The sequence below is a fragment of the Rhinoraja longicauda genome, chromosome 32 (genome assembly GCF_053455715.1).
Source record: "Rhinoraja longicauda isolate Sanriku21f chromosome 32, sRhiLon1.1, whole genome shotgun sequence".
NCBI classification, from domain to species: domain Eukaryota; kingdom Metazoa; phylum Chordata; class Chondrichthyes; order Rajiformes; family Arhynchobatidae; genus Rhinoraja; species Rhinoraja longicauda.
In genome coordinates, this window is record NC_135984.1 from 17,086,485 (window position 1) to 17,114,245 (window position 27,761).

Here is a 27,761-nt window from a genome sequence, read left to right on the forward strand (position 1 = left end):
GTACAGCAATGGTTTATGCATGCTTTCACTTAGAACTTAGAACCACGAGGTCAAATTCTGTGACATCAAATCGTGTAATTGAATTGATTAAGGTAAGTTAATTGTGGCTGGTCGCATGCTGACCTTCAGTCACTTTAATCAAATGCTCAGCAATTTCTAGATAGGAGAAAAATGAAAGAACCGGGTAGGCCAGGAGAAAGCTAGCCAGTGAGAGCAAGCGGAGAGGGAGAGAGAGAATAGGAGGAGATTGACAAGAGAGGAAAAGCAGGAAGTGTGAGAGTTTGGGGGAATGATAGAATGAGAGAGGGCACAAGGAAGGATGCAAAAAGAGTGTGAGAGATAGAGACAGTCAGACAACAGAGGAGCTGGGTTTTGTCGTGAAAAATTATAATTAAAAGAATGATTAGAACTAGATTCAAGTTAACCACATACTGAAATACAAACACATTTATAAATTTCCAATGGGAGCCAATGGAAATGAATTACTGGAGCACAGTTCCTTGCAAATATGTTATTGCCAAATTGTGCCCACATTTATTCCAGAACAAATCTCTGATGGTTTCCAATGCTGAGCCTGTGTCATTTTGTTGGACTTCACTCTGTATTGAACGTGGTATAAAATAGTTTGGATGGAACTGTATGAAATTAGAACTGGAAGTAATCCATTCTCTCTCTTACGCCAAACACAACAATGAATTTTAAAATAATTTAACTTCAACATATTGGGATAGAAAACTGCCCTCTCTTTCACATGTAAAATGCGCAAACACGAACATATTTGCAAAGAACTGCTCCAATAATTCTGTTCCTTTGACTTTCATTTCAAATTTCTACTCAATTACTTTAAATATTTTGCAATAATCTGAATGTTCTTCTGTTCCCACAAATAGCAAATTAAATAAAATGATTGCATGCTGGTAAGTGTAACCAAGTTCCCATCATTTAGTTTGTAAACTGAGCAAATTCCAGGAACCCAACAAATGCAGTTCTCCCTTTGAAACCTAAAATAGAAATGTTGCATTTTCATATATATTTCCCGAGAGATTTTTTAAAATTATACCACAATAACCTCCTTCATTTAGCAATAAAAATAATAATTTTCTAAAATATCAAATATCGTTACGTTAACATCTTACACTGAAATAACCCATTTGCAACTATAATCGCATGGTTATCCAACGTAATATTTTTCATAATCATTGGAGTAAAGAGGTTCTTCTGCAGTTGTATAGGGCCCTGGTAAGACCACATCTGGAGTATTGTGTACAGTTTTGGTCTCCTAATTTGAGGAAGGACATCTTTGTAATTGAGCCAGTGTAGCGTAGGTTCACAAGATTGATCCCTGGGATGGCGGGACTGACATATGAGGAAAGATTGAAAAGACTAGGCTTGTATTCACTGGAGTTTTGAAGGATGAGAGGGGATCTTATAGAAACATATAAAATTATAAAAGGACTGGACTAGCTAGATGCAGGAAAAATGTTCCCAACATCCAGTCCAGAACCAGGGGCCACAGTCTTAGAATAAAGGGGAGGCCATTTAAAACTGAGGTGAGAAAAAACTTTTTCACCCAAAGAGTTGTGAATTTGTGGATTCTCTGCCACGGAGGGCAGTGGATGCCAAATCACAGGATGGATTTAAGAGCGAGCTAGATAGAGCTCTAGGGGCTAGTGGAATCAAGGGATATGGGGAGAAGGCAGGCACGGGTTATTGATTGGGGACGATCAGCCATGATCACAATGAATGGCGGTGCTGGCTCGAAGGGCCGAATGGCCTCCTCCTGCACCTATTTTCTATGTTTCTATGTTTCTAACATAAAACAATAATTCTACCCAAATATACAGGGACAGATTCACAACAAGCAAGTATTACATTGCATTGACGCAGATGATGTTGTGGGCACACAAACTGTGAGAAACTATCTCATTGGCATATTCCTCTTCCTGTCATCAATGCAACAAATAGCATTGGATCACAACGGGTGCCGGAGAGGTATTTTATTTAAAATTATCCGGGTGCTTACTGCTGCCCTATTGTGGCCTTCCACACATCTTAAAACAATTTCACTACTTATTTCAAATCCTGCAATTGCTCCAAAGCGGGAAAATTTAGTACCCAGTTTGCTCCTAACATCAAAGGGCGCATGACAGAGGCTGTTTAATCTGTTGTCATGGTGCAGGTTCAGAGATTCAGAGCTGAAATCGAGCATCTCTTGCACTGAAGCGTTAATTTAGATGATACGGGGAGGGGAATTCCAAACCATGGTAACTGACCAGAGGCAAGCCAAGCTACTGCTCTGCTGTGGAAACATCAGATATTGTTTGTGTTGGTTCCTCATTTAATGGATTTTTTAAAAATAAGGATTTAGCTAGAATTTTGACACAGCAAAGATATGTTGAGTATGTAAGCAACCAGCCTCATAACTGAAGAAAGAAATAATATGCCAGAATAACTAGGCATGTCAGGCAGGTTTCCTGGAGAACATGGATAGGCGATGTCTTGGAAGAAGGGTCTCGACCCAAAAGGGCACTTATCCATGTTCTCCAAGGATGTTGCCTGACCGGCTGAGTTAATCCAGCATTGTGTGTCTTTCCTTGGTAAACCGGAATCTGTGGTTCCGTGTTTCTACAGCCTCATAATTGTATAGCTCTGAAATGATTACATGTGACTGTCGGTAAAACAACTTAAATTAAGAATATTTACCAGTCCACTTTGATTCATTAGTTGCATCAATTCAGTACTTACTCTCAGAATTTACTTCCAGTATGAATGTTAATAAGATAACATGGATGATGCTTGGTAATATAACCATTTTTGTGGAAACCTGCAAAGAAAGGGAATGGTTAAACAATTAAAAAATGCATCAGGTTCCCGTTCCATATTCTGTAGAAATAGTGGCTGAAATTCAACTATCAACAATGTGGGAACAATGTGTAGGAAGGAACTGTCAGAAGATACAGAGGGATATAGATCAGCTGCAGAAATGGCAGATGAAATTTAACCTGAGTAAGTAAGTATGAGGTGTTCCACTTCAGGAGGTTCAGTGGAAGGGGAAAGTACAGTTTAGTATTTACACAGAGAGTAGTGGGGGTCTAAAATGCATTGCCAGGGGTGGTGATGGGGGCAGATATGATAGCAGTGTTTAAGACGCTTTTCGTTAGGCACATGGAAGTGCAGGAAATAGAGTGATATGGATCATGTACAGGCAGATGAGATCAGTTTAACTTGGTATCATGCTTGGCACAAACATAAAGAGGCAAAGAGCCCATTCCTGTGCTGCACTGTTCTATTTTCAATGCTGGGAACTATATTCTGCACTCGGTATCATTAGCTGCATTTTGATCTTTTTGAACGGTGGGTGTTGCCAGATCACAGGATGCCAGATTAGAGACTTGATTTGGTATTCTTTCCACATTTAGTCTAAAATTTGGATAGCAAAATTATAATGAAAGCAATCTTTTTCCAGTATTTTCAGTTCTTCATTGTTGCCTCAACTCTTTGCTTTGTTATCCCTCTGCCCTTTTTGAAATGTCTCCACAAAAGCTAACTTATTTACTGTTGGGTGAACATCAATCGGGAAAAGTCCTCACCTGGCTTTTGAGCGAGTGGACAGCTCCGAGCTCACGGCAGGAGGTCGACTCGCATCCTTTCCAACTTCTGCAGGATAGACAAAAACTTCAGTGTAGAAATAACTGTGCTTCAGACACCTTAAATTCCAGAATATTCATTAAAAATGCATGGAGGATAAGTATTAACAAAGTAAAAAGAACGTTCAGTGTGCAGTCGGAGTCCAATCATCAACGGAGCATCAACACATTTTCAGTGCAATATGTGCTCAGGTTGGGTTGCATGCGAGTCGAGAATGAAAGGTCATCTAACGATTGTTCCAACATATTAAGTCTGTTTCATTCTCTCTCCAGTTACGATCTGATCTGCTGAGTATTTTTGGAATTTTTTGTTTAGTTTAGAGATGCAGCGCAGAAACAGAACCTTCGGCCCACCGAATCCACACCGATCAGTTACCCCCGCACACTAACACTGTCCTACATACACTAGGGACAATTCACAATTTTGCCGAAGCCAATTAACCGACAAACCTGTGGGAGGAAACCGGAGCACCAGGAGAAAACCCACGCAGGTCACGGGGAGAATTTACAAACTCTGTACAGCCAGCACCCGTAGTCAGGATCGAACCCGGGTCTCTGGCGCTGTAAGGCAGCAACTCTACCACTGCACTGCCCATAATTCTCCTGACAGTATTTTCATATATTACAACCACTGCAAAATTCAATTTCAAATACTTAAGTCCTACAACCAAAATGCAACCAATTTAATCACAGTTCAGATCATAGGAAGTGTGCATTATGTTTCACTTTCATTATTCCTATGTGCAAACAGGCTCGATTCTGAGTTGTCCACTTTTACAGTTAATCTGTCATTTCCTGCTATTTTCCCAAATTAGATAAAACCCATGGAAGGGTAAAAGTACAGAAAATGAAATGGGGGAGGGATTGGGGAGCAATGGGAACTTGATGGGATATGTGAACTTGAATCCAGACTTGCAGCCAAAATGTGTATTCAAAATGTGGAAACAAAGAAGTGCAGACGCTGGTTAATACACAAAAGCAAAGTGCTGCCAAGAAAGGTCTCGACCAAAAATGTCGCCTATTCATGTTCTCTAAAGATACTGCCTGACCCACTGTGTTACTCCAGCACATTGTGTCCTTTTGTGTATTAACCAGCATCTGTATTTCTTTTTTCTACAGCACTGTGTCCTTTTGTTCATTAAACCCTGATGTGGCTGTAATCTGTTACTTGACTGGTAGAAGGCCAGATAAGATTGGCAGGTCCACATCTTCTTGTTCACCAACAGGCAGGAAGCTAAGTGGTTCAAAAGATCATAGGTCTAACCTGGTGCTATAATCTTGGATTAAAAACCTTTGAAGAATTTGAAAGGTTAAGGCACCAAACTAGAATTGTGAGGCCCCATGGTTAGTTCCAGAGAGAGGGAGCAACAGTAGAATGATGGCAAGAGATGGGAGCTGAACGACACAACTGGATAACAGTAAATGTGGTGACTGTCACAATATGCCACGTTGCACAAAACGGGACTGAAACACATACTACGCAAAACATGGTGACATCAACTGCCTCAGCACTCCATACTGTAAAGGGTTAAAAATCGTACAGAGGAAACACAATTTGACATTGCCAGCCACCTGCTTCCGTCCATGATTTAATATACACATTACTCATTCCAATTGGGACCATTCCAAGATTTTAATTTGCAATTCAAGTTGGAGATCATTTCTGGGAAAACGTTTTGCATGGCCATCGGCCATTTCAAGCTTTCAAAAATGTTGTACATTTGAGTCTTAAGAGTCACACAGAGATATAGAGCATACCTGCCACAGATGGGAGCACCTTGCACAGGATGCGGTGAAGCATCGTGCAAATGCATTGAAAGAGACTAACTCACTGGTGAATGAGACAAGTAATCATTGCAACAGTTCCACCAGGCGAGTGGTTATGCCGAGAGAAACGTTAGAGTTTAGTTTAGTGGTACAGCGCGGAAACAGGCCCTTTGGCCCACCGAGTCCGCACCGACCCCCACATGTTAACACTGTCCTACACACACCAAGGACAATTAACCTACAAACCTGTACGTCTTTGGAGCGTGGGAGGAAACCAAAAATCTCGAAGAAAACCCATGCAGGTCATGGGGAGAACTTACAAACTCCATACAGACAGTACCTGTAGTCAGGATCGAACCCGGGTCTCTGCCGCTATAAAGCAGTAGCTCTACCGCTGCGCCACCCTAGAGTCGATGGACATTGCTCGTGCTGTTTTGCCACGCCATAGCCCGAGACTTTGTCCAACACCATCCTGGCCATGAACAGGTTGGTAAATAGTCAGGAAAGCTGTCAGCTTCTGAGTAGTGATGAATGTCTGCAGGATATGATGTCTCTGGGGAAACTGAGTATTGGGAATGTGGTCAGAAAGTGCTGAGATACTGCAGGTTGTTTCGGAAAGTACTGAATGTAATCAGTGACATCTCAGGAAGACTGGGGATGAAGAAGATGCAATAATGTCAAGGTTTACAAACGAGACAACAGCAAGGAAAGAAAGCTCAGTTCTTAAGTTTAAAAGAGACATATTAATCCACAATAGCTCTCTGCAAAAAATCTACCAACTATTGTAATGTTGTTGTGACAAATCTCAAGAAGAATGTACACTCTTCTCTCAAAAGTACAATATTCATTTTTCATATCATAGAAGAGGATCTGCCAGTATCCCCAGAACACCATGAACTTAGAAGAATTCTACAAAGATGTGTACAGTAAATTGACAACATTGGAGATGGGGAGTAACACTGCTGGCTAACATTGGGCTCCTTTAAATGATAGTCAGACAGGATAGAAACAGGCCCTTCAGCCCAACTCATCCGTGCAACTAAGATATCCCATCTCAGCTCGGCCCATTTGATCCATGTCCCTCTAAAGCAAGGGTTCCCAACCTGGGGTAAATTACCCCCAGGGGGTAAATTTCGTCTACCCAAGGGGTAAATATGTTGATTCTGGATTTGTACTTTTTTTTTTCAATTACAATTTTTTTTTAAATGTATTTAGTTCAGAGTTAGAAATGTTGTTTGATGTGTTCTCATTGACTGACAGTGTTTGGTTCTGGTATATGGTATCCCTTCAACATTAGTTGTTCATAAATAAGTGAAATAACATTGTTATGTGCTATTATTATTGTTATTTGAACTTAAAATAATAATGTTTAAAACAGTATTTTAAAATTTCCCCATTGTTGGTTGCTTTATTATGGTAGAAGTGAATGAATGAATGAATAAGTTTATTGGCCAAGTATGTGCATATACAAGGAATGTGCCTTGGTGCTCCGCTCACAAATGACAACACAAACATACCGTTAACAGTTAAGAATAAAGCTTAAATACATCAAAACATTAAGGATACAACATTATGGTCTAAACATGTGGGTGAAAATAAACCAGAGCAAAAATGAGACTACACACTTTGGTTATTGAGAACTAATACTCAGGGAAAAAAGCTGTTTTAGTGTAAACTCAAATTACTGAACAAAACAGGTAAATTTACTTTCGAAAAGTTTCCACGGGTAAACAGGACGAAAAAGGTTGGGAACCCCAGCTCTTAAGCTTTTCTATCCATTTGTCTTTCAAATGTTGTTATTGCAAATGTCCCCCTTCTCAGCATTGAACCCATGCCTTTAGTTCTGGACTTGCCTGTCTTGGCTGGCTCTATGCAATTTTTGCAGAGTGCAATCTTTCATTAATGTGAACATGGATGATGGCAAGGAATTAAAAGAGTTCTGAGCTGGTGCCAGAAACATGGGTGAAAGCTAATTTCAGCAGGAGCCACAAGGAGGGAGTCAGGAGGAATACAGTCAGGAGGAACAGTTAATGTGAACAATGCCCAGCTGTTCAAGATGATGAGATCTCTGATGCTAAAAATCCAAATAAAGGCAAACCGTAACACAATGAAGCTCTTTGAATGTACAACTTCCCCCACCATTAACACCTCTTGCAAGAAGTCTGACCTTATTTTTCAGTTTGTTTTCTAGTTACTCGAATTAGAAGTCATGCTCGCATGCATAGAAGATCAATATCATATTCCTCAGCAACAATTAACCAAACAAATGCTCTATTTCAGGAGTTCGAAGATATTTTGTTTTAACAATTTTTTTTTTTTTATTGAGCTAAACAATCGCCGAGCATGCGTTTAGTCTCGCCGATGTAGAGAAGTTGACATCTGGAACAGCGGATACAGTAGATGAGGTTGGAGGAGGTGCAGGTGAACCTCTGCCTCACCTGGAAAGACTGTTTGGGTCCTTGGATGGAATCGAGGGGGGAGATAAAGAGACAGGTGTTGCATCTCCTGCGGTCGCAGGCTCGGAAATATCTTTTTTGCTAAAAAATGCGCCTCAGATCCCACTGATAAAGAGGTGTTATAATGCACGCAGCAGCAGCTTACTGTTCAGAAATATTTGAGATTGCATGTGCTGTGGGACTTTCTGTATCAAAGGAAATGCTTCAGTTGATGTTTGATCAAGTCAATTTTATTTCTATAGCACATTTAAAAACAACCCACGTAGACCAAAGTGCTGTACATCAGTTCAGATACTAAGAACGAACATACAAGGGCATACAAACATAACAGCACATATATAAACAGTTCACAGCGCCCCCTCAGAGGGCCTCAAACGCTAGGGAGTAGAAATAGGTTTTGAGCCTGGACTTAAAGGAGTTGATGGAGGGGGCAGTTCTGACGGGGAGAGGGATGCAAAAGCGCGGTCACCCCTGAGCTTAAGCCTAGACCACGGGATAGTCAGTAGCCCCAAGTTGGCTGATCTGAGGGACCTGGAGATAGAGTGGTGGGTTAGAAGATTTTTGATATGGGGTGGAGGGGGGGGGGGGCAGGCAAGCCCGTTTAGGGCTTTGTATGTGAATAGGAGGAGCTTGAAGTGGATTCTGTACTGGGAGCCAGTGGAGAAAGGCCAGAATCGGGGTGATGTGGTCCCTTTTACGGGTACCCGTCAGGAGTCTCGCTGCGGCGTTTTGGACCAATTGCAGGTGGGACAGGGATGATTGGCTGATCCCAGTGTATAGGGAGCTGCAGTAGTCTAGATGAGAGGAGATGAATGCGTGGATGATTTTTTCAATGTCGTCAAATTGGAGGAATGGTTTGATTTTAACTATGGTACGAAGTTGGAAGAAGCTGGCTTTTACCACAGCGTTGACTTGCTTGTCAAACTTTAATGCAGAGTCAAATATCACGGCAAGGTTTTTGACATGCGGTTTGAGGGGGCGGGGGGGGGGGGAGGGGGGGGGGGTTGGGGGAGGGCGAATAGGATGACCTCAGACTTGCTCTCGTTTAATTGAAGGAAGTTCTGTGCCATCCAACATTTTATGTCTCAAGGCAGTGCATGAGGATGATTAAATTTGACCGGTTGTTGGGTTTCAGGGGGAGATAAAGCTGTGTGTCATCCGCAATGCCGTGACAAAGAAATGCCGTGCCTTTGAATGATTTGGCCGAGGGGGAGCATGTACAGAGAGAAGAGAATGGGGCCTAGGATGGAGCCTTGTGGAACCCCGCAGGAGAGGCTAGCTGGGGAAAAGGAATAATTGCCTATGTTGATGGAGAAACTCGTATTCTTGAGTATTTTTGATAGTTAATTTTTGCAAGTTAATCATAAAATGAGGTCTAAAGTTCATCCTCACTGTTGATACATGAAGAGGACTAGAATGCCTATTATATGCTGGCAAATAAAAATGCTGAGAGGTAGGCAGCAAAAACTTGATATCAGCTTTTATTAGCTGAACTTCTTCAAACAACGTCCAAGGGAGCCAGGAAATTTAGTTATTCAAGCATGGACAAAAGGCCCTTTAGCCCAGCAAGTCCACATCAACCATTGAGCACCTGTTCACACTAGTTTCCATATTATCTCCCTTTCTCGTTCACTCCCACGCATTAGAGTCAATTTTACCAATGCCAATTAATCAACAAACCTGCACGTCTTTGGGACGGAGGAAGAAACCGGAGCATCTGGAAGAAGCACACATAGTCACAAGGAGAATGTGCAAAACTTCACTCAGACAGCAACTGTGGTCTGAATCGAACCTGGGTCTGTGGCACTGTGAGGCAGCAACTCCACCAGATGCGCCATCCTCCACTGTTCTCCAATGCTCTGGAATTTTGCACTAGCCCTCATCACTGCTAAGCTCTTACCATCTGCCTACCAACCCTCCCAACCCCCTCCCCCACCCCCCCAATCTTCTCCATCTCCCAGCCCACACAGAACCCTTGACATTTCTGAACATGTTTTTTGGACAAACTCAAAAACACTGCCAGCCAGGAACTTTAATATCAGAGAAGAGACAGAGTGCTGGCGTTATTCAGCGGGCCAGACAGCATTTCAAGAGAACATAGATAGACTTTCCTGTTCTCCTGAGATGTTGCCTGACCTGCTGACCTACTCCAGCCTTCTGTGTCTTCATTTCTAAACCAGCATCTCCAGTTCCCGGTTTGTAAACTTCAATACCAGGTCTTGGGAGAAGAATATTTAAGTGATAGTGATCATGGCTTCATTAGATTTACTTAGTCACACAAAAGGAGAAGCTGTAATCCAAATATTTTTTTTTAAATTCGAGGAAGACCAATTTCACTTGGATGTCAAAGGATATATTTGAGTTAAATATTACGAGCTAAACTAGAACCAAGCAATGATTGGCTTTAAGGGGAAGAAAGTGCAGGTGCAGTGAGGCAGTTTCTTGGGTGTGAAGGCATACACAGAAAGACAAACCAAGAAGAAAGGTGCTTATACAAGTATTAAGCTACAATAACTGCAAAAAATCATAAGGGTACTGAAAAATAAGAGGGGTAAAAAGAATGAATGAGAAAAGATCAACTGCCTATGTATACGGGAGTCTAGGGGGAATGAGAAAAGCCAAATAGAATAAAATATACTGTTCTGATAAGAGTGGGGCAACAAAGATCTCTGGGTGTACAAGTCGTTGAAAGTGAAAGTAACAAAACAAACTGCTGGAGGATCCTTGGCAGAATGTTTATCACCTGCTGAGTTCCTCCAGCAGTTTGTTTTTTTTGCTTAAGATTCCAGCCAGTGCAATCTCTCGTGTCTCCACTGAATGTCAAAAGATTGGTTTATAAATGCATTCCCAATTCTGAGCCTCATGAAGAGAGTATAAAAGCAGAGGTTAATTCTGAACCTCGAGAAGACACTGACTTGGCCTCAACTGGAGGTCTGGGTTTAAAATCTTCATTATCGGAAGAACGCGAGGGCTGTGGAGAGGATCCGGAGAAGTTTCACGAGAATGTTCCTGGGACAAATTGACAATTATGAGGATCAATTGGATACATCTACAGAGAAAGACGAGAGAAGATTTGATCAAAGTGAATAAAATGTCAAAGGATCCAGTCAGAGTGGATAGTCGGAAGCTGTCCCCTTTGCCCTGAAGTGGTGAAGGATTAAAGGTCACAGGTTTAAAATAAATAAGATGAGAATTAAGAGTAACTAAGGAAAAACTTTTTCCCACAGCAAGAGGTTGGAATCTGAAACCCAGCCAGGTGATCCACAAAGTAAACTCCTTCATATGATGTTTTTACTAATAACAGGGTAATGCTTTCAGTAAATATACACCAGTATGATAATGGAAAACTGTGGGCACAATGGATAAATAGTCTTTTTTCAAATGTAGTGGAGGTGGAGGGAGAGAGGGATGGGGGAGTGAGGGAGGGGGGTAGGGAGGAGGAGAGTGAGAGGGGGCTGAGCGGGTTGCCCCTTTCCGACCAAAAGTTCTCAAGTTGTATGATAGTTTGTCCAAAGCAAGAAATATTAGATCAAAAGCTCTCTGCAAAGCTGCAGCAGAGGGAAGAAGGCAAGGTTTGTCAGTGAAATGGAAAAAAGTTGTGGTCGTACAGATCGGTTAAGATCTACGCAGGTGATAGAATGAGCTGAATGAGATACTCTTGCTATGAACCATAAAGGTTAAAGACATTCTGAGTATTCTGAGAATGAATACTGATGAAAGATATAATGCAAGTATATAAACAGAAATATGACAAGAATCACAAAAGTTACATTGGTACCTGAGCAAAAAGGAAAATGCTGGAGGGACTCAGTGGGTCAGGCAGCATCTGGAGAAGGAAATAGGCAGACAATTCTTTGGGTCGGGACTCTTCTCCACTCTGATGGACTGGGGAGGAGAGAGCTGGTAAAGAGAGGCGTGGGTGGGGCAAGACTCAGTGAGTGACAGCCGGATACAGGGGAGGGAGGGGTGTGATTTGCAGATATACGGAGATGGTGACAGTCGAGAGGTGAAAAGAAAAAATCCAAAAGGGTGTCAGATTAGGAAAGAAGAGGGGGTGTGAAATTTAATACCAGAGAAAAGGACATGGATGGAATGGGGCAGGGAGGAGTGCAAAGACGGGGGTAAACAGGAAATATGGGACTCGTGGATTGGAGATGGGCATGTAGAAAAGGGAAAGGAGCAGGATGACTTGGATGCTGGAAGAAGGCAGGAGAAGTGTATGCGCACCAGTGTGGAATATGGGTGCTGTTCTTTCAGTTTGTTTGCCTTTTGCTTCGGAACAGCCCAGAGAAAATGTTGTTTAATGCTGGCAACAATCTGGTGTGACTTATAAATTCAAAGTTGGGTGTTACCTTCATCACAACGGAATACTTAGATGTGATTACCATTCATTGACCTTTACTTTTCACAAGCGTTAACCAGACAACACACAGTGAATGCGGGTTTGAAGCAGCAGCCTTGGAAATTATAGTTATTCAAGTAGACAATAGACAATAGGTGCAGGAGTAGGCCATTCGGCCCTTCGAGCCAGCACCATCACCGTTCAATGTGATCATGGCTGATCATTCTCAATCAGTACCCTGTCCCAGCCTTCTCCCCATACCCCCTGACTCCGCTATCCTTAAGAGCTCTATCTAGCTCTCTCTTTAATGAGATCCCCTCTCATCCCCTCTCATCCTTCTAAATTCCAGTGTATACAAGCCTAGTCGCTCCAGTCTTTCAACATACGACAGTCCCACCATTCCGGGAATTAACCTAGTAAACCTACGCTGCATGCCCTCAATAGCAAGAATATCCTTCTTCAAATTTGGAGACCAAAACTGCATACATTACTCCACATGCGGTCTCACTAGGGCCCTGTACAACTGCAGAAGTACCTCTTTGCTCCTATACTCAACTCCTCTTGTTATGAAGGCCAACATTCCATTGGCTTTCTTCACTGCCTGTTGTACCTGCATGCTTCCTTTCAGTGACTGATGTACTAGGACACCCAGATCTTGTTGTACGTCCCCTTTTCCTAACTTGACACCATTCAGATAATAATCTGCCTTCCTATTCTTACCACCAAAGTGGATAACCTCACACTTATCCACATTAAACTCAATCTGCCATGCATCCGCCCACTCACACAACCTGTCCAAGTCATCCTGCAACCTCATAGCATCTTCCTCACAGTTCACACTGCCACCCAGCTTTGTATCATCTGCAAATTTGCTAATGGTACTTTTAATCCCTTCATCCAAGTCATTAATGTATATTGTAAATAGCTGCGGTCCCAGCACAGAGCCTTGCGGTACCCTACTAGTCACTGCCTGCCATTCTGAAAGGGACCCATTTATCCCCACTCTTTGCTTTCTGCCTGTCAACCAATTTTCTAGCCATGTCATTGCCCTATCTCCAATACCGTGCTCTAATTTTGCCACTAATCTCCTATGTGGGACCTTGTCGAAGGCTTTCTGAAAGTCGAGGTACACCACATCCACCGGCACTCCCCTGTCAATTTTTCCGAGTTACATCCTCAAAAAATTCCAGAAGATTAGTCAAGCATGATTTCCCCTTCATAAATCCATGCTGACTCGGAACGATCCTGTTACTGCTATCCAAATGCTCCGCAATTTTGTCGTTTATCATTGACTCCAGCATCTTCCCCACCACTGATGTCAGACTAACTAGTCTATAATTTCCTGTTTTCTCTATCCCTCCTTTCTTAAAAAGTGGGATAACATTAGCTACACTCCAATCCACCGGAACTGATCCTGAATCTATAGAACATTGGAAAATGATCACCAATGCGTCCACAATTTCTAGAGCCACCTCCTTAAGTACCCTGGGATGCCGACCATCAGGCCCTGGGGATTTATCAGCCTTAAGTCCCATCAGTCTACACAACACCATTTCCTGCCTAATGTGGATCTCCTTCAGTTCCTCCGTCACACTAGGATCTCTGGCCACTGGAACATCTGGGAGATTGTTTGTATCTTCCTTGGTGAAGACAGATCCAAAGTACCGGTTCAACTCGTCTGCCATTTCCTTGTTCCCCATAGTAAATTCCCCTGCTTCTGTCTTCAAGGGACCCACATTTGTCTTGACTATTTTTTTCCTCTTCACATACCTAAAAAAGCTTTTACTATCCTCCTTTATATTATTGGCTAGCTTACCCTCGTACCTCATCTTTTCTCCCTGTATTGCCTTTTTAGTTATCTTCTGTTGCTCTTTAAAAGAGTCCCAATCCTCTGGCTTCCCACTCTTCTTTGCTATGTTGTACTTCTTCTCTTTTATTTTTATGCTGTCCTTGACTTCCCTTGTCAGCCACGGGTGCCTCTTACTCCCCTTAGAATCTTTCCTCCTCTTTGGGATAAAATGATCCTGCAACTTCCTGCATTCTACCCAGGAATACCTGCCATTGCTGTTCCACCGTCTTCACTGCTAGGGCCTCCTTCCAGTCAATTCTGGCCAGCTCCTGCCTCGTGCCTCTGCAATTCCCTTTGCTATACTGTAATACTGACACTTCCGATTTTCCCTTCTCCCTCTCAATTTGTAGAGTAAAACTTATCATATTGTGATCACTGCCTCCTAATGGCTCTTTTACCTCGAGTCCCCTTATAAGATCAGGTTCATTACACAACACTATGTCCGGAATTGCCTTCTCCCTGGTAGGCTCCAGTCAAGCTGTTCTAAGAATCCATCTCGGAGGCACTCCACAAACTCTCTTTCCTGGGGTCCATTACCAACCTGATTTTCCCAGTCTACCTGCATGTTGAAATCTCCCAAAACCACCGTAGCATTACATTTGCGGCATGCCAATTTTAGCTCTTGATTCAACTTACACCCCATGTCAAGGCTACTGTTTGGGGGCCCGTAGATAACTCCCATTAGGGTCTTTTTACCCTTACAATTCCTCATTTCTATCCATACTGATTCTACATCTTCTGATTCTACATCATAAATGTATGGTAAACTGTTTCAAAATATATTCAAAGCCATTTACTGCATATGATTCAATTATCCTTTATCCTTTATTATCCTTTATTGACACGTGTACCATTTAAGGTACAGTGAAATTTGATTTACCCACAGTCATACCAGAAAAAAAGCAACGACACACAACTGCATAAAAATTGCCATAAACATCCACCACAGCGGCTCCCCCACATTCCTCACTATGATGGAAGGCAATAAAGTCTTATCTTCTTTCCTCATTCTCCCGCGAAGTGGGCAGTCGAACCATCCGCGTCGGGGCGGTCGAAGCTCCCGGGATCGGGGCGGTCGAAGCTCCCGCGGTTGGAGCTCCCGATGCCGATCCCTGACAAAGGGACCGCCAGCTCCACGATGTTAAATCCGCAGGCTCCCGGGGTTGGAGCTCGCAAGGTCGATCCCCAGCAAGAGGCCGCCAGTTCCTCGATGTTCGGCCGCAGCGCGGACAGAGATACGATACAGAAAAAATTGCATCTCCGTCGAGGTAAGAATTTTTTTAAAGTTTCCCCCAACCACCCCCCACATAACACATGAGGGGAATAGACAGGATGAATGCACGGTTTGTTTTTACCCAGCAGAACCAAGAACCAGAGGACACAGGTTTAAGGCAAGAAGGGAAAAAGTTAATAGGAACCCGAAGGGAAACCTTTGCACACACTAGGTGGTGGGTATACGGAATGAACTTCCGGAGGAGGTAGTTGAGACAGGTATTACAACAACATTTCAAATAAATTTGGGCAGGTACATGGATAGCAAGATTTAGAAGAATATAAGCCAAATGCGGGTAGGTAGGACTAGAGTAGATGGGAATCTTGGTTGGCATGGACAGGTTGTACCCAAGGGTCTGTTCCTGTTTATGTGCTGTGTGACTATGATTCTAGTGTAGGAAGCATTTACTCACCACCTTGCACAGGAGAATGACCAGAGGAGTGAGTGTGTAAGACAGTGGATGTTGGGACTTTGGGACACACATTATTCTGGTGGAAATCAATATCTGCGATGGACCAGGCATTGTCTACCAATCAGTACACTTCAGAAATTCAATAGAGTATTCCTCAATGCAAAGCTCCTCAATCTTCCAAGTAGAGGCGTTGATGAGCTTTCCTTTATTTGAAATTACATCGATGTGCTGGATCCAGAGCAGACCTACAGAGATATACACAACCAGGAAGTTGAAGACTCTCATCTTGCTCTGACCATCGGGAAGAAAGAACAGGAACCCTAAAACACTGATCACTCAGTTAATGAACAACTTCTTCCCAACAACCATCAGGCTCTTGAACACTACATAACACTAACCTTTACAACTATAATCTTCTGTGGGCTGTATCTTTGGTACGAACTTCAGTTTTGCATCTTATGGTTCCTCTCACAGTATTATGGTTATTAATTTATTGTATTACTATTTTATACTTATCTGTGTGTTATTGTGTTTACAGGCAGCAACCAGCTGTTGTTGGTACACAATAATTATACACTGCTGACACTCTTCATACAATATCTATCATTTTATGATAAGAAATGGTATTCATAGAGTTATTAACATTTGCTTTATTCAATGAGATGCACTGTTTATGCGTGGAATGCAAAATTAGGCGCCTCTTCCTCATCTTAACCAAGAATAATGAACAAAGTAATTTCACTTTAAATCTCCCTATTCGACACTTAAAGCAGAGTTTTCTGTAAATTCGCTTTGTACTGTGTGATGATGTGTCATGTTTTCCACAGGAACAAAAACCACATTATCAGGCAGGGTCATTGGCAAATGAGGACATACTATCTGTGTGAAACGCAACTGGTTTTTAATGTAATTACCATATTCAAGGTTATGAACGCCTTCCCCCCCGCATGTGAAGATAAAATATTAAATTCCACAAGGGTTCATTCTGGACGGCGAGTGAGATGTTCTTGTGAGATATAAATGCTCGGGGTGATGGAAATCTTCATTAGCACCAGGCAATTTAGAGGTCAAAACTAGTGACTGGATCGATTGAGCCATGTGCCAGCAGTTACATAGGAGTTCCTGAGAGGCACTGGGTTTTCTGGCTTGGTCTGGAACTCGGGTGTATCAGGAGTTGCCGGCTGTGGTGGATGGGAATTGTATTGCAAGGTCTGGTGTGAATGTCGTATTCCTACTAATTACAATCCAGTAGCAAACTGAACCGCAGTCTTAATCTGGCTGCTTTAAGCCCCGCAGTCGGAGGGCAGCAGGTCAGTTTGAAGAAGCGGTTGAAGATGGTTGAGTCTGAGAAATTGCTCTGTGTGAATCTTCAGGTGAGGATGGTTGACTTCCAACATCCACACCCATCTTCCTTTGTGCAAGGATTGAGTCATGGTGAGAGATCAAGGGAATGTCTGTTAGGGCAGAGAGCAACAGACATTAAATGGGCCAAGTGTTGGTGGGGAGTGGGTGGTGAAAGTATGTCTGGTGGAGATAAAGGTGGGAAGAGATATACGAGTAATGCAAGAGTAGGAGTGAGAAAAATTATGATTAACTGAATACTGGAAATTTGGAAATGCAAGACTGGAATGGCAGATTGTGTAAGAAGGAACTACAGATGCTAGTTTACACCATTAGAGAATCAATATTTCTAATTTCAAGTAACCCTTGCATTCCTTCCTTCCTCCCCTCCTCCCTTTCCCCACCCTAGTCATCCTGCTAGTTCCACTGTTTGCATCCATACAACCCTTCGTTATCACCTCTTCCGCAGCCAACAATGGACCATTGCGGGCTCCACCTTTCCTTGTTCATTGGTGCTGGCTCTGATTTTTTCTGAACATTTCCATACCTCTAGTTTTCCTCTCCCCAAAACATCACATATTCCTTTTCTCCAGAGATGCTGCCTGACCCACTCAGTTACTCTGGCATTTTGTGTCTATCTTCTGGTATGGCAGATTATTTTAAACAGTTGAGTCCCTATGTGCCAAGTTTAGGGCGGCACAGTGGCGCAGCGGTAGAGTTGCTGCCTTACAGCGAATGCAGCGCCAGAGAGAACCGTTTTTGGAGTGTGGAGTTAATGCTTCACTTTCATTTGGAATTTTTTGGACATAAGTTATATCCGTTTTAAACTTCCTTTGGGAAACAAGATTATTCATCCTGAAAGTTGAAGAGATAGTTTTACTGCCTTCTATATTAATAGGTTGGAAATTCCCATCATAAACTCCCTAAGCTGATTGCTAAGGACATGGTTTTATCAGGTAGCAATAAAGCACAAACTGTACACTGTGTCTTAATCTAAAGGGAAGCCACAGAATTTAATACCGCATCGAATGCATAGCCTACACAATTATCATATTAGCAAAGGATAGAAACAGTAGGTGCTTCTGTGCCAATTTTCCATTTATGTTCCCTATCCCCAAGCGGGTGTTTTTTGAAATACAACGAAGATTGCTTCTTTAAACAAATATTTCAAAAGATCAATGCAACACAGTGAATAACTTGTAGAGTATTGGCAAAATAAATTAATTGCACAGAAAACCTACAGCCCCAAATCTTGAGACAACTCATGGTGGTTTTCCTTCATGTGGCTTCGAAGTCAATTATTTTCCAAGTTATCTATTCAAGAAAATATGTCGACAAATGTACACGAGGTCCAAAGACAATGACAAGAATTGAGAGGAACTCAAGAGAGGAGAGCAAAACCTCACTAGTTATAAATAGAATTTCAACCCTGCAATGTTTATTTGAAATAATTCCAGCTACGATCAATCCAATTATATCAGGGATGCGAATGAGACAAAAAAATATTTCACTTGGAACAGTTACTGACCAACTCACAAATGGGCATAAGTTCTTGAGAAAGTCTGACAGATTCAAACATTTTCTCTGTTTTAGAGTTTGGATGCATCATGACCCATTACTCTTCTGCATCTTCAAAAAAATGTACCAAAAAGAAAGTAAACAGTAAAAATGAGTGCCCCACTTGAATAGGTATTGATTCCAATGCCATGACTTGTTAAACCTAAGTTTCGCTGCTTAGCTTTTTAAAGCAGAGTATTATGAAAAAGAAACAATGAAATGGTGCATTTCGCAGTCCTCGGACAGCCTGAACTTATTATTGAATTAAATTGAATAAGTTTATTGGCCAAGTATGTAAACATACAAGGAATGTGCCTTGGTTCTCCGCTCGCAAGTAACAACACGAACGTAGAGTAAATAATTAAGAATAAAGCATAAAACATGAAAACATAAGAGGTAGTTTTTAAAAGGGAGCTTGCTTTTGCTATGCACTAAATATAAGCATGGGCAAAAGTTGCCATTATTTTACTTTAAATACTACTGTCGAGGCCATAGTCCAATGCCTCATCAGAAATTAAACCCAGAGCACAATAAATAACTAAAACTAAGCAGAAAAAAAGGCACACCACCGATGCCAAGCTATAAACACGAGATTCAAGTCGAGTCAAGGCAAGTCGATGAAGTCAAGTTTATCATTAGCACAAGTACAGTGATGTACAGACACAGTCAAAATCTTGCTTGAAAATCACAGGCAATTGAACTCAGATTACACTCTAAAACCTAACGTGTACATATATTACACAATGTTTATAACACAGCAAAGAGAAAAAGACAGCAAAAACAAGACATTTGTACAAAAATACACATCGAGCAATCAAGTCCACGGTAATGCAAGGAATGGTCCATCCACTGAGGTAGGGTTAGGGGTGTGCAGGTCAGTTCAAGAACCTGATAACTGTAGCAGAGTAGCTGTTCCTGAAACTGGTTTCAGCCCAGAGGGAGCTGACGATGAAGGATGTGAGAAGCAAGGCCGGTTGGAATGTGAACTGGGGTCTTGTCTTCCACGCCCTCAAGGTGGGCTGCGGGAGGCACCCCCGGTGGACTGGCGAGGAGAAGGACATCGGTTCGCTAGGCGATCAGACAAAGGAGATGGCTGGAGACCCGCAGCAGCTTGGGACTTGCTTGGATTGGGCTCCACTCCACAAGACAAAGTGCACAGAGTTGGAAAGGCACCAAAATCTGGCACCACTTGCATGCAGTCTCAGTGGACTATTTCTGTACACTTTGCTAATTGGGGATTGGGGTATGGCAATACTTTACTGAACTGCACGTAGAAACAAAAAGGAATTTCACCATGCATTTGCACATGTAACAATAAAACACCATTGTCCAATGATTGCAGTGAGAAGAGGGCATGGCCAAGATGGTGGGGAATCCTCGCTAATAGATCCTGCCTTCTTGAGGCAACACCTCATACTTTCAATGGTGGGGAGTTCAGTGTCCTTGATAGACTGGGCTGAGTCCACCACTATCTGCTGCCTCCTGTGTGTAGGATACTTAGTCAAGATACTTTCTCCAGTGCATCTGTACAAGTTTGTCTGAATATTCAGTGACATGTTGAAACTTCAAACTTCTAATCGATGATAAATGACATTTCACAGAGCTGATGGAAAATGAAATAAGACGCAGAGAGAAAAGATTGGGAACAAGCATAAAAATGGAATCCAAAAATATAATTTTTGGAGTTTTAACAGGGAAAGAGTTGTAAAAGGAGAAGTGGGGCAAATTGGAGAGCAAAAAGGAAATTTACTCATAGAGGCAAAGGACATGGCCAAGATACAGAGTGCTTGACATTGGAATATCCCAAGCATGAGGGTATACAGGAGAGGAGGGTGAAATTATAATTCAGGATAGGTTAAATCCAGATGGGGTCAATAGTTTTGGCAATGGGGTTTGTGGTGGAGGAATTTTGGATGGCAAAGTGGAGCTATTGAAAAGGCTTGCTCTGCTTCTGATGGATAAATCCCCCAAGCCAAATACATCCTAGGTCACTGAGGGATGCAAGGACTGAACCTGCAGAAGCCCGAGTCATGACCTTCCAAATATCTAAGCTTCGGGAATGGTGCTCAACGACAGAGAAACTGCAAAGGCTACACTCGCACCGGACACACCTTCCCCTCTCAGCATGTTGGAGGGACTGTTCTACTGTTCCATTCCCACCTATAACCCTGACCTTAAAGTACTTCCCCTTATGATGATAGTCAAGCAACACTTGTCCTGTCACCGCTTCCCTTTCCACCATCCAGAGACACAAACCAGCTTTCCAAATTACTTACACTTCTTCCAGTCCAGTGTATTCCTCCTCAATGTGAAACCAGAATGGAGATTGGGTGATCACTTTATGGAACGCCTGCATTCAGTCCACAGGGGTGACCTGAAGTTTCCATTACCTGCAACATCCCACTCCCACCATCCCACTCCCACGCCATCATTTTGTGGCCTGGGTTCTGGGCTCAGTTCTGCAGACTCCTTATCTGCACTGAGTATTAAATACATAGACGTTATTCCCAATATATTACCAATTAGGATTTATTGTCGTGTTCCACCACCACAAATTCCATTGTAAAAACCACTGACTCCATGAATTTCTCTGGGGACAGAATGAATTGACTTACACAATATCAATGATTTACTCACCGAGTCATGGAGTTATACAGCACAGAAACAGGTCCTCCAGCTCAACTCATTCATGCAGACCAAGTTGTCTACCTTAGTTTGTCCCATTTGTCAACGTTCACTCCATAACCCTTTAAACTATTCCTACCCATGTACCTGTTTAAATGTCTTAGAAACTTTGCAATTGTATCCCCTCCAGAGTTTCCTCTGGCAGTTCATTCCATGAAGTTCCCTCCCTTTTAAACCTTTCCCCTCACCTTGTACTATGTTCTTTATTGAAGGCACTCATACCTCTATATATACATTTTATATACCTCTATCATATCACTCCCTCAGCTCTTCTACACTCCAGGAAAATAGTCCCAGCCTATTCTGTCAAGTTGTCCAACATCTTGGGTAACATCCCCATGAATATTTTTGGCTCCAGCTTAATGACATTCTTCCTCTTGCTGGATGAGCAGAAATGACTTCCCAATTCCTGTGCTCAGTGCTGTGACGGATGAAGGCAAGCATCCCAAAAGCATGCTAATCTAACTATGGTTTCCACTTTCAGGAAACTATGTACCTGTTACCCCCAGGTCTCTTTGTTCAACAACACGCTCCAGGGCCCTATCATTTACTGAGTATGTCCTGTCCTGGGTTAACTTACCCAAGTGCAACACTTTGCACTTGTCAGAGTTAAATTCCATTTGCCATTATTTGGTCCTCATATATGGTTGAAGATGATACACATATCTCTATTAGGGCTCCTACAATTTCTTCCTGGACTTACCACAATGTTGTAGGATATACTTTTGGGGGAGGGGGGGGGATTTATCCACCTTAATAAACTTTAATACACCCAGCACCTCCTCTTTTGTAATGTAGATATATTCAAAGACATCACTATTCATTTCCTCATAACTTCCATGATCTTCTCCACAATAATTATGGTGAGAAATATTCATTTAAGACCTCATCTATCTTCTGTGGTTCACACATACTGTAGATGACCACATTGATTCTTATGGTGCCTATTTTCAACCGAGTTACCCTTTCGACTCAAGTACAAAGAGAGAGCAAAAGGGATGATACAGAGTGTAGAATATAATTCTCAGCATTGTAGAGCACCAGCTCTATTGACAAAGTCCAATGTCCGCAATGGGGTGTCAGACAATAACCTAACTTATGGTTATACCTTTGTATTATAACCTTTGTATTACCCAAACCATCACCTCTGTGGATAATCTACTTTTGCTATGATTTAACATTCTCATCCCATTTGCAAGATCAGGTTGATCCCAACAAACTTTTGTGATATCTCTGCTCTCATCTGACCTTGATCATTTCAAATTTAAAGTGTTCACAAGCACTCAAGTCTTCCTATGACAAGCTCCTGAACACTGAAATTTTCTACCTGCACTAACTCTCTACCTCTCTTTTCCCCTTTAAGTCATTCTTATCACATTTGATTTTAATATTAATTTTCTTGTGCCCATCCATTAAAAAAAATATTTTCCTTTACAGATAAGGTGCAAAGTCATCCTTGTGCAGTTGAGAAGTTTGCATGTGGTCTGCCTCTTGCAGCACTGCCTAGTCTCATGTGACATAGCGTAACCTCACTTTATCTCATCTGCTCTAGACAGCTGACTTAGATATAGACACAAAATGCTGGAGTAACTCAGCGGGACTGGCAGCATCTCTGGAGTGAAGAAGTGGGTGACGTTTCGTGTCGAGACCCTTCTTCAGACTGGATACAGAGATGGTGTTATGTCTTGCTGAGCTATCCATTTCTCCTCTGTCCTGATAATCATTCTAATGGCAATGTTCACCCCACTGGTGAAGTCGGAGAGCTTTAGTTTAGAAATACAGTATACACCAAGTCCATGCCGACTAATAGTAGTAGTTATTCATATTAATTCTATGTTATCTCACTTTCGCATCCACTCCCCTACACACTGGGGATAATTTACAGTTACCAATTAACCTACAAACCCACACATCTTTGGGATGCAAGAGGAAACTGAAGCACTCAGAGAAAACTTGCATGGTGACAGTGAGAACATACAAAATCAACACAGACAGCGACCGAGGTCAGGATTGAACCTGGGTCTCTGGGACCGAGGCAGCGGCTCAACCAGGTACACCACTGTGCCACGACTCGTCCTTATGGCTGCATATTACATTCTGTTTGTTGGCAAACAAATGAGGTGCCATGTAACAGATTGTTCTGCGGGAACTGCAAGACAAGTTCAAGTACTGAGGTCATGTCCCTTCTGGTGACCTCCCATCCCAACCAGGACTGTAACACAAAACTGGCACTCCGAGACGTCACCATCACAAAGAGTTTTAAAAAAACCCCACATTTAATAAATTATTTAAGGCTCCAGCTTCTTTCAGACACATTTCGATCCTTTGTGGCATTCATTGCTATTAGCACAATGGAATTGCACATAGTGTCAAAAACCCACATTCAAAAACACATAACTTGGCATTAGCGATGGAAGTTAGCACAACAGTTACCCCCATGGCCAACTGAAAAACATATCGCTTAGCATCAGAGGCAGGGGCTTACAATTAGAAATGAAAAACAAATAGATCAAAAAGCAATATGAACAATGTTTGAAGATTTAGAAATGACAAATTCAAAGGCAAGGAGGCAGCAGAGGATTATAACGCAAATTGTGTATCCCATGGAAGAACCGTGAAGATGTTTAAAGGCAGAGAGAGAGAGAGAGAGAGAGAGGGATCGTTGTTGGGAAAGAGAGGGCATTGTAGGGAAGTGAGCAGATGGTGCTCGTGTTCGGATGGGAATGAGAGAAAGATAGACACAAAATGCTGGAGAAACTCAGTGGGACAGGCAGCATCTCTGGAGAGAAGGAATGGGTGACCGGTCTGAAGAAGTGTCTGGACCCGAAACATCACCCATTCCTTCTCTCCAGAGATGCTGCCTGTCTCGCTGAGTTACTCCAGCATCTTGTGTCCATCTTCGGTTTAAGCTACACAATGAGAAAGATGTTGGAGTCCCGACGAGAAAAGGCGTGAGGCAGTTAGAAGCAAAAGAGCGACGGCAGGTTTGAGACAAGAGGGGAGAACGGGGTGGGGGGTCTGGTAGAGAGAAAAACAACAGGGAGGGGATGGGGAAAACTAAAAGGAATTTGGGAAAGTATAGAGGGAATTAGAGGGTAGGGATAGGGTTAATGGGGTGGAGAAACCGTGGTCCGTGCTGACAAAATAGTCACGTTGAAAAGACAAAACACACAGATTCTCCTCGACGAACCGCATCAACTTTCTTTGTGTAGAAAGGACCTGGTTTAAAACGAAGATAGACACAAAATGCTGGAGTAACTCAGCGGGTCAGGCACCATCTCTGGATAGAAGAGGAGCCTCGACCCTAAACGTCACCTTCTCTCCAGAGTGATGTTGCCCGTCCCGCTGAGTTACTCCAGCATTTTGTGTCCAACTTTCTTTGTTTTCAGTCGCATCAGCCAAAAAAAAACAAAAAAACAGAATGCATTGACAATAAAACCGAACAAGGAGCGAGAAACCTACCGAACAGCAAGGGCAGGCCGAGCCCACGGCCGCTTGTTGGTGCAAGTGCAATTGCAAGCAGCTGTTTCAATGCACGGAGAAGTGGGCAACCGGCCAGGATTTCCTCCTTTGCTGTCAGTTTCTTGACTGCTAGCACGGGCGGAGTCTACACTGCTGCTCAATGAAACGTTCAGGCTTTCGCATCAGTGTGTCCAGGGGGATTCAATCACAGCCATGAGATTTCTGCAACGAAGCAAGTCTACTTCCTGCTGCCGCCCCACGGCTGATTGCAAAATCATGGGGGAAAAAAACATGAAACAGCATTCTCCGGTAGTGCAAGATTAATGCACGTTTGTGCTACAACACAATGCTATAGCATCCTCCAGTAGTGCAAGATTAATGCACGTTTGTGCTACAACACAATGCTATAGCATCATCCAGTAGTGCAAGATTAATGCACGTTTGTGCTACAGCACAATGCTACAGCATCCTCCAGTAGTTCAAGATTAATGCACGTTTGTGCTACAGCACAATGCTACAGCATCCTCCAGTAGTGCAAGATTAATGCACGTTTGTGCTACAGCATCATCCAGTAGTTCAAGATTAATGCACGTTTGTGCTACAGCACAATGCTACAGCATCCTCCAGTAGTGCAAGATTAATGCACGTTTGTGCTATAGCACAATGCTACAGCATCCTCCAGTAGTGCAAGATTAATGCACGTTTGTGCTACAGCACAATGCTACAGCATCATCCAGTAGTGCAAGATTAATGCACGTTTGTGCTACAGCACAATGCTACAACATCCTCCAGTAGTGCAAGATTAATGCACGTTTGTGCTACAGCACAATGCTACAGCATCCTCCAGTAGTTCAAGATTAATGCATGTTTGTGCACTGGGAATATAAGAGGAGGTGTATTTCATTGGAAAGTATGGATCCCCAAATGTTATGTGCTGACGATTAAGTCATCCTTTCTCTCTTGACAGTCACTGCCTGACCCGCTGAGTTACTCCGGCATTTAGTGATACCTTCGATTTGTACCAGCACCTGCAGTCTTGCCATGATCATTCTTATTTTGATAACGGGATTGTGTGATGGGGCGGTTGTCCATGGGACCACACTGTCTAGGATGATCATTTGTTGGAGTGTGCACCCAGACAGACGGCATTAAAGTGTCGCCCCGGCGCCCTGCACACAGAAGAAAACAAAGATGCGGGTTCCAGGAGCCCTGGGCAACTTGTAAGAAGACACACAGTCGAAGATAATAGAGCAGAGCACAGCACACACAACGCTGGAGTAACTCAGCTGGTCAGGGGCACCATCTCTGGAGAGAAGAAATGGATGGGTAACGGATCGGGTCGAGAACCTTCTTCAGGCTGAGAATCAGGGGAGACGGGGAAACTGGAGGCATGAAGAGAGACAGTCAACGAGTAGTAGAGATACCAGAGGATCAAAGATGGACCAACTCCGTCGAAATCAAAGCACAAAATGCGGGAGCAACTCAGCGCGGGTCAGGCAGCAAATTGCAAGCTTTCAAATTTCAACGGTCGATGCGAAGAAAGCGGGCAACCGGCCAGGATGTCCACTGACTGACTGACTGACTGACTGACTGAGGCATCACAAAATGCTGGAGTAACTCAGCGGGTCAGGCGGCATCGAGGTAGGAGAGAGGGGATGGGGTGACGTTTCGGGTCGAGACCCTTCTTCAGACTGATGTCCTCTGATGGCGGCAGCTTCTTCTTGCCTGCGCCTGCTGCTGCCTCGACCATGACACTGTGGACGATGGGGTCAATGAGGGGGGGGGGGGGAGAGGGAGGAGGGGGGGAGAGGGAGAGGGAGAGGGAGAGGAAGAGGGAGGAGGGGGGGAGAGGGAGAGGGAGAGGGGGGGGGAGAGGAGAGGGAGGAGGGGGGGAGAGGGAGGAGGGGGGAGAGGGAGGAGGGGGGAGAGGGAGGAGGGGGGAGAGGGAGGAGGGGGGAGAGGGAGGAGGGGGGAGAGGGAGGAGGGGGGAGAGGGAGGAGGGGGGAGAGGGAGGAGGGGGGAGAGGGAGGGAGGGGGGATGATTTAATCACGGACTACCCACACACATTCGCAATCCGTCGAAATCAAAGATAACAGAGCAGAACACGGTAGACCCGCTCGACCCTGAAAACCGTACTGCGTCACGGCGCCATTTTAGTAAGCAGATACTTGCAGAAACATTTTAAAAGAAAAATGAACAAAAACCTGTGAATGGACAGATGAGATATATTCTGGATCTTTATGGTATCATCACGCACACTGTTTCCCCCAAAACACTGATTACACTGAGAGAGGCAGAGCGAGCGGCAGGTTTTGCTTACTAAAATGGCGGGCGTTGCGCACTTGCCTTTTGTTGACACTCAAGTCAAGTTTTTATTTGCCACATACACGATGTGCAGTGAAATGAAAGTGGCAATGCCTGCGGATTGTGCAAAAAAAGTCACAATTATAGCATCTAAATTAAAATTAATACAGAAAAGAAAATGTAGTCCCTGGAGTTATAATAGTTGACAGTCCTGATGGCCTGTGGGAAGAAACTCCGTCTCATCCTCTCCGTTTTCACAGCGTGACAGTGGAGGCGTTTGCCTGACCGTAGCATCTGGAACAGTCCGTTGCTGGGGTGGTATGGGTCCCTCATAATCTTGCCTGCTCTTGATCTGCACCTCCTGATGTATAGGTCCTGCAGGGGGGCGAGTGTAGTTCCCATGGTGCGTTCTGCCAAACGCACTACTCTGCAGGGCCTTCCTGTCCAGGGCAGAGCTGTTCCCAAACCAGACTGTGATGTTGCCAGACAGGATGCTCTCTACAGCCCCAGAGTAGAAGCATTGAAGGATCATCAGAGATACAGCCCCAGAGTAGAAACATTGATGGATCCTCAGAGACACTCTGAATTTCCTCAGCTGTCTAAGGTGGTAAAGGCACTGCTTTGCATTACCCACCAGTGCAGCAATGTGTGTTGTCCATGTCAGA

At 43.3% G+C, this 27,761-nt stretch overlaps 1 protein-coding gene across 2 annotated transcripts in view; it reads right to left on the reverse strand.

Moving 5' to 3' along the window:
- The window catches only part of LOC144608712 (uncharacterized), a 42,934-nt gene extending 17,485 nt beyond the window's left edge, over positions 1–25,449 (reverse strand). The window contains exons 1-3 of one of the 2 annotated variants that reach the window (XM_078426735.1): positions 24,792–25,449; positions 3,591–3,657; positions 2,746–2,824 (exon numbers count right to left, since the gene is read on the reverse strand). In XM_078426735.1, coding sequence (XP_078282861.1) covers positions 2,746–2,812 — 67 coding nt within the window. In that variant the 5' untranslated portion in view covers positions 2,813–2,824; positions 3,591–3,657; positions 24,792–25,449. The remainder of the gene's footprint in view (positions 1–2,745; positions 2,825–3,590; positions 3,658–24,791) is intronic. The other variant, XM_078426734.1, reaches the window with a different exon arrangement.
- Between the last annotated feature and the right edge of the window lie 2,312 nt (positions 25,450–27,761).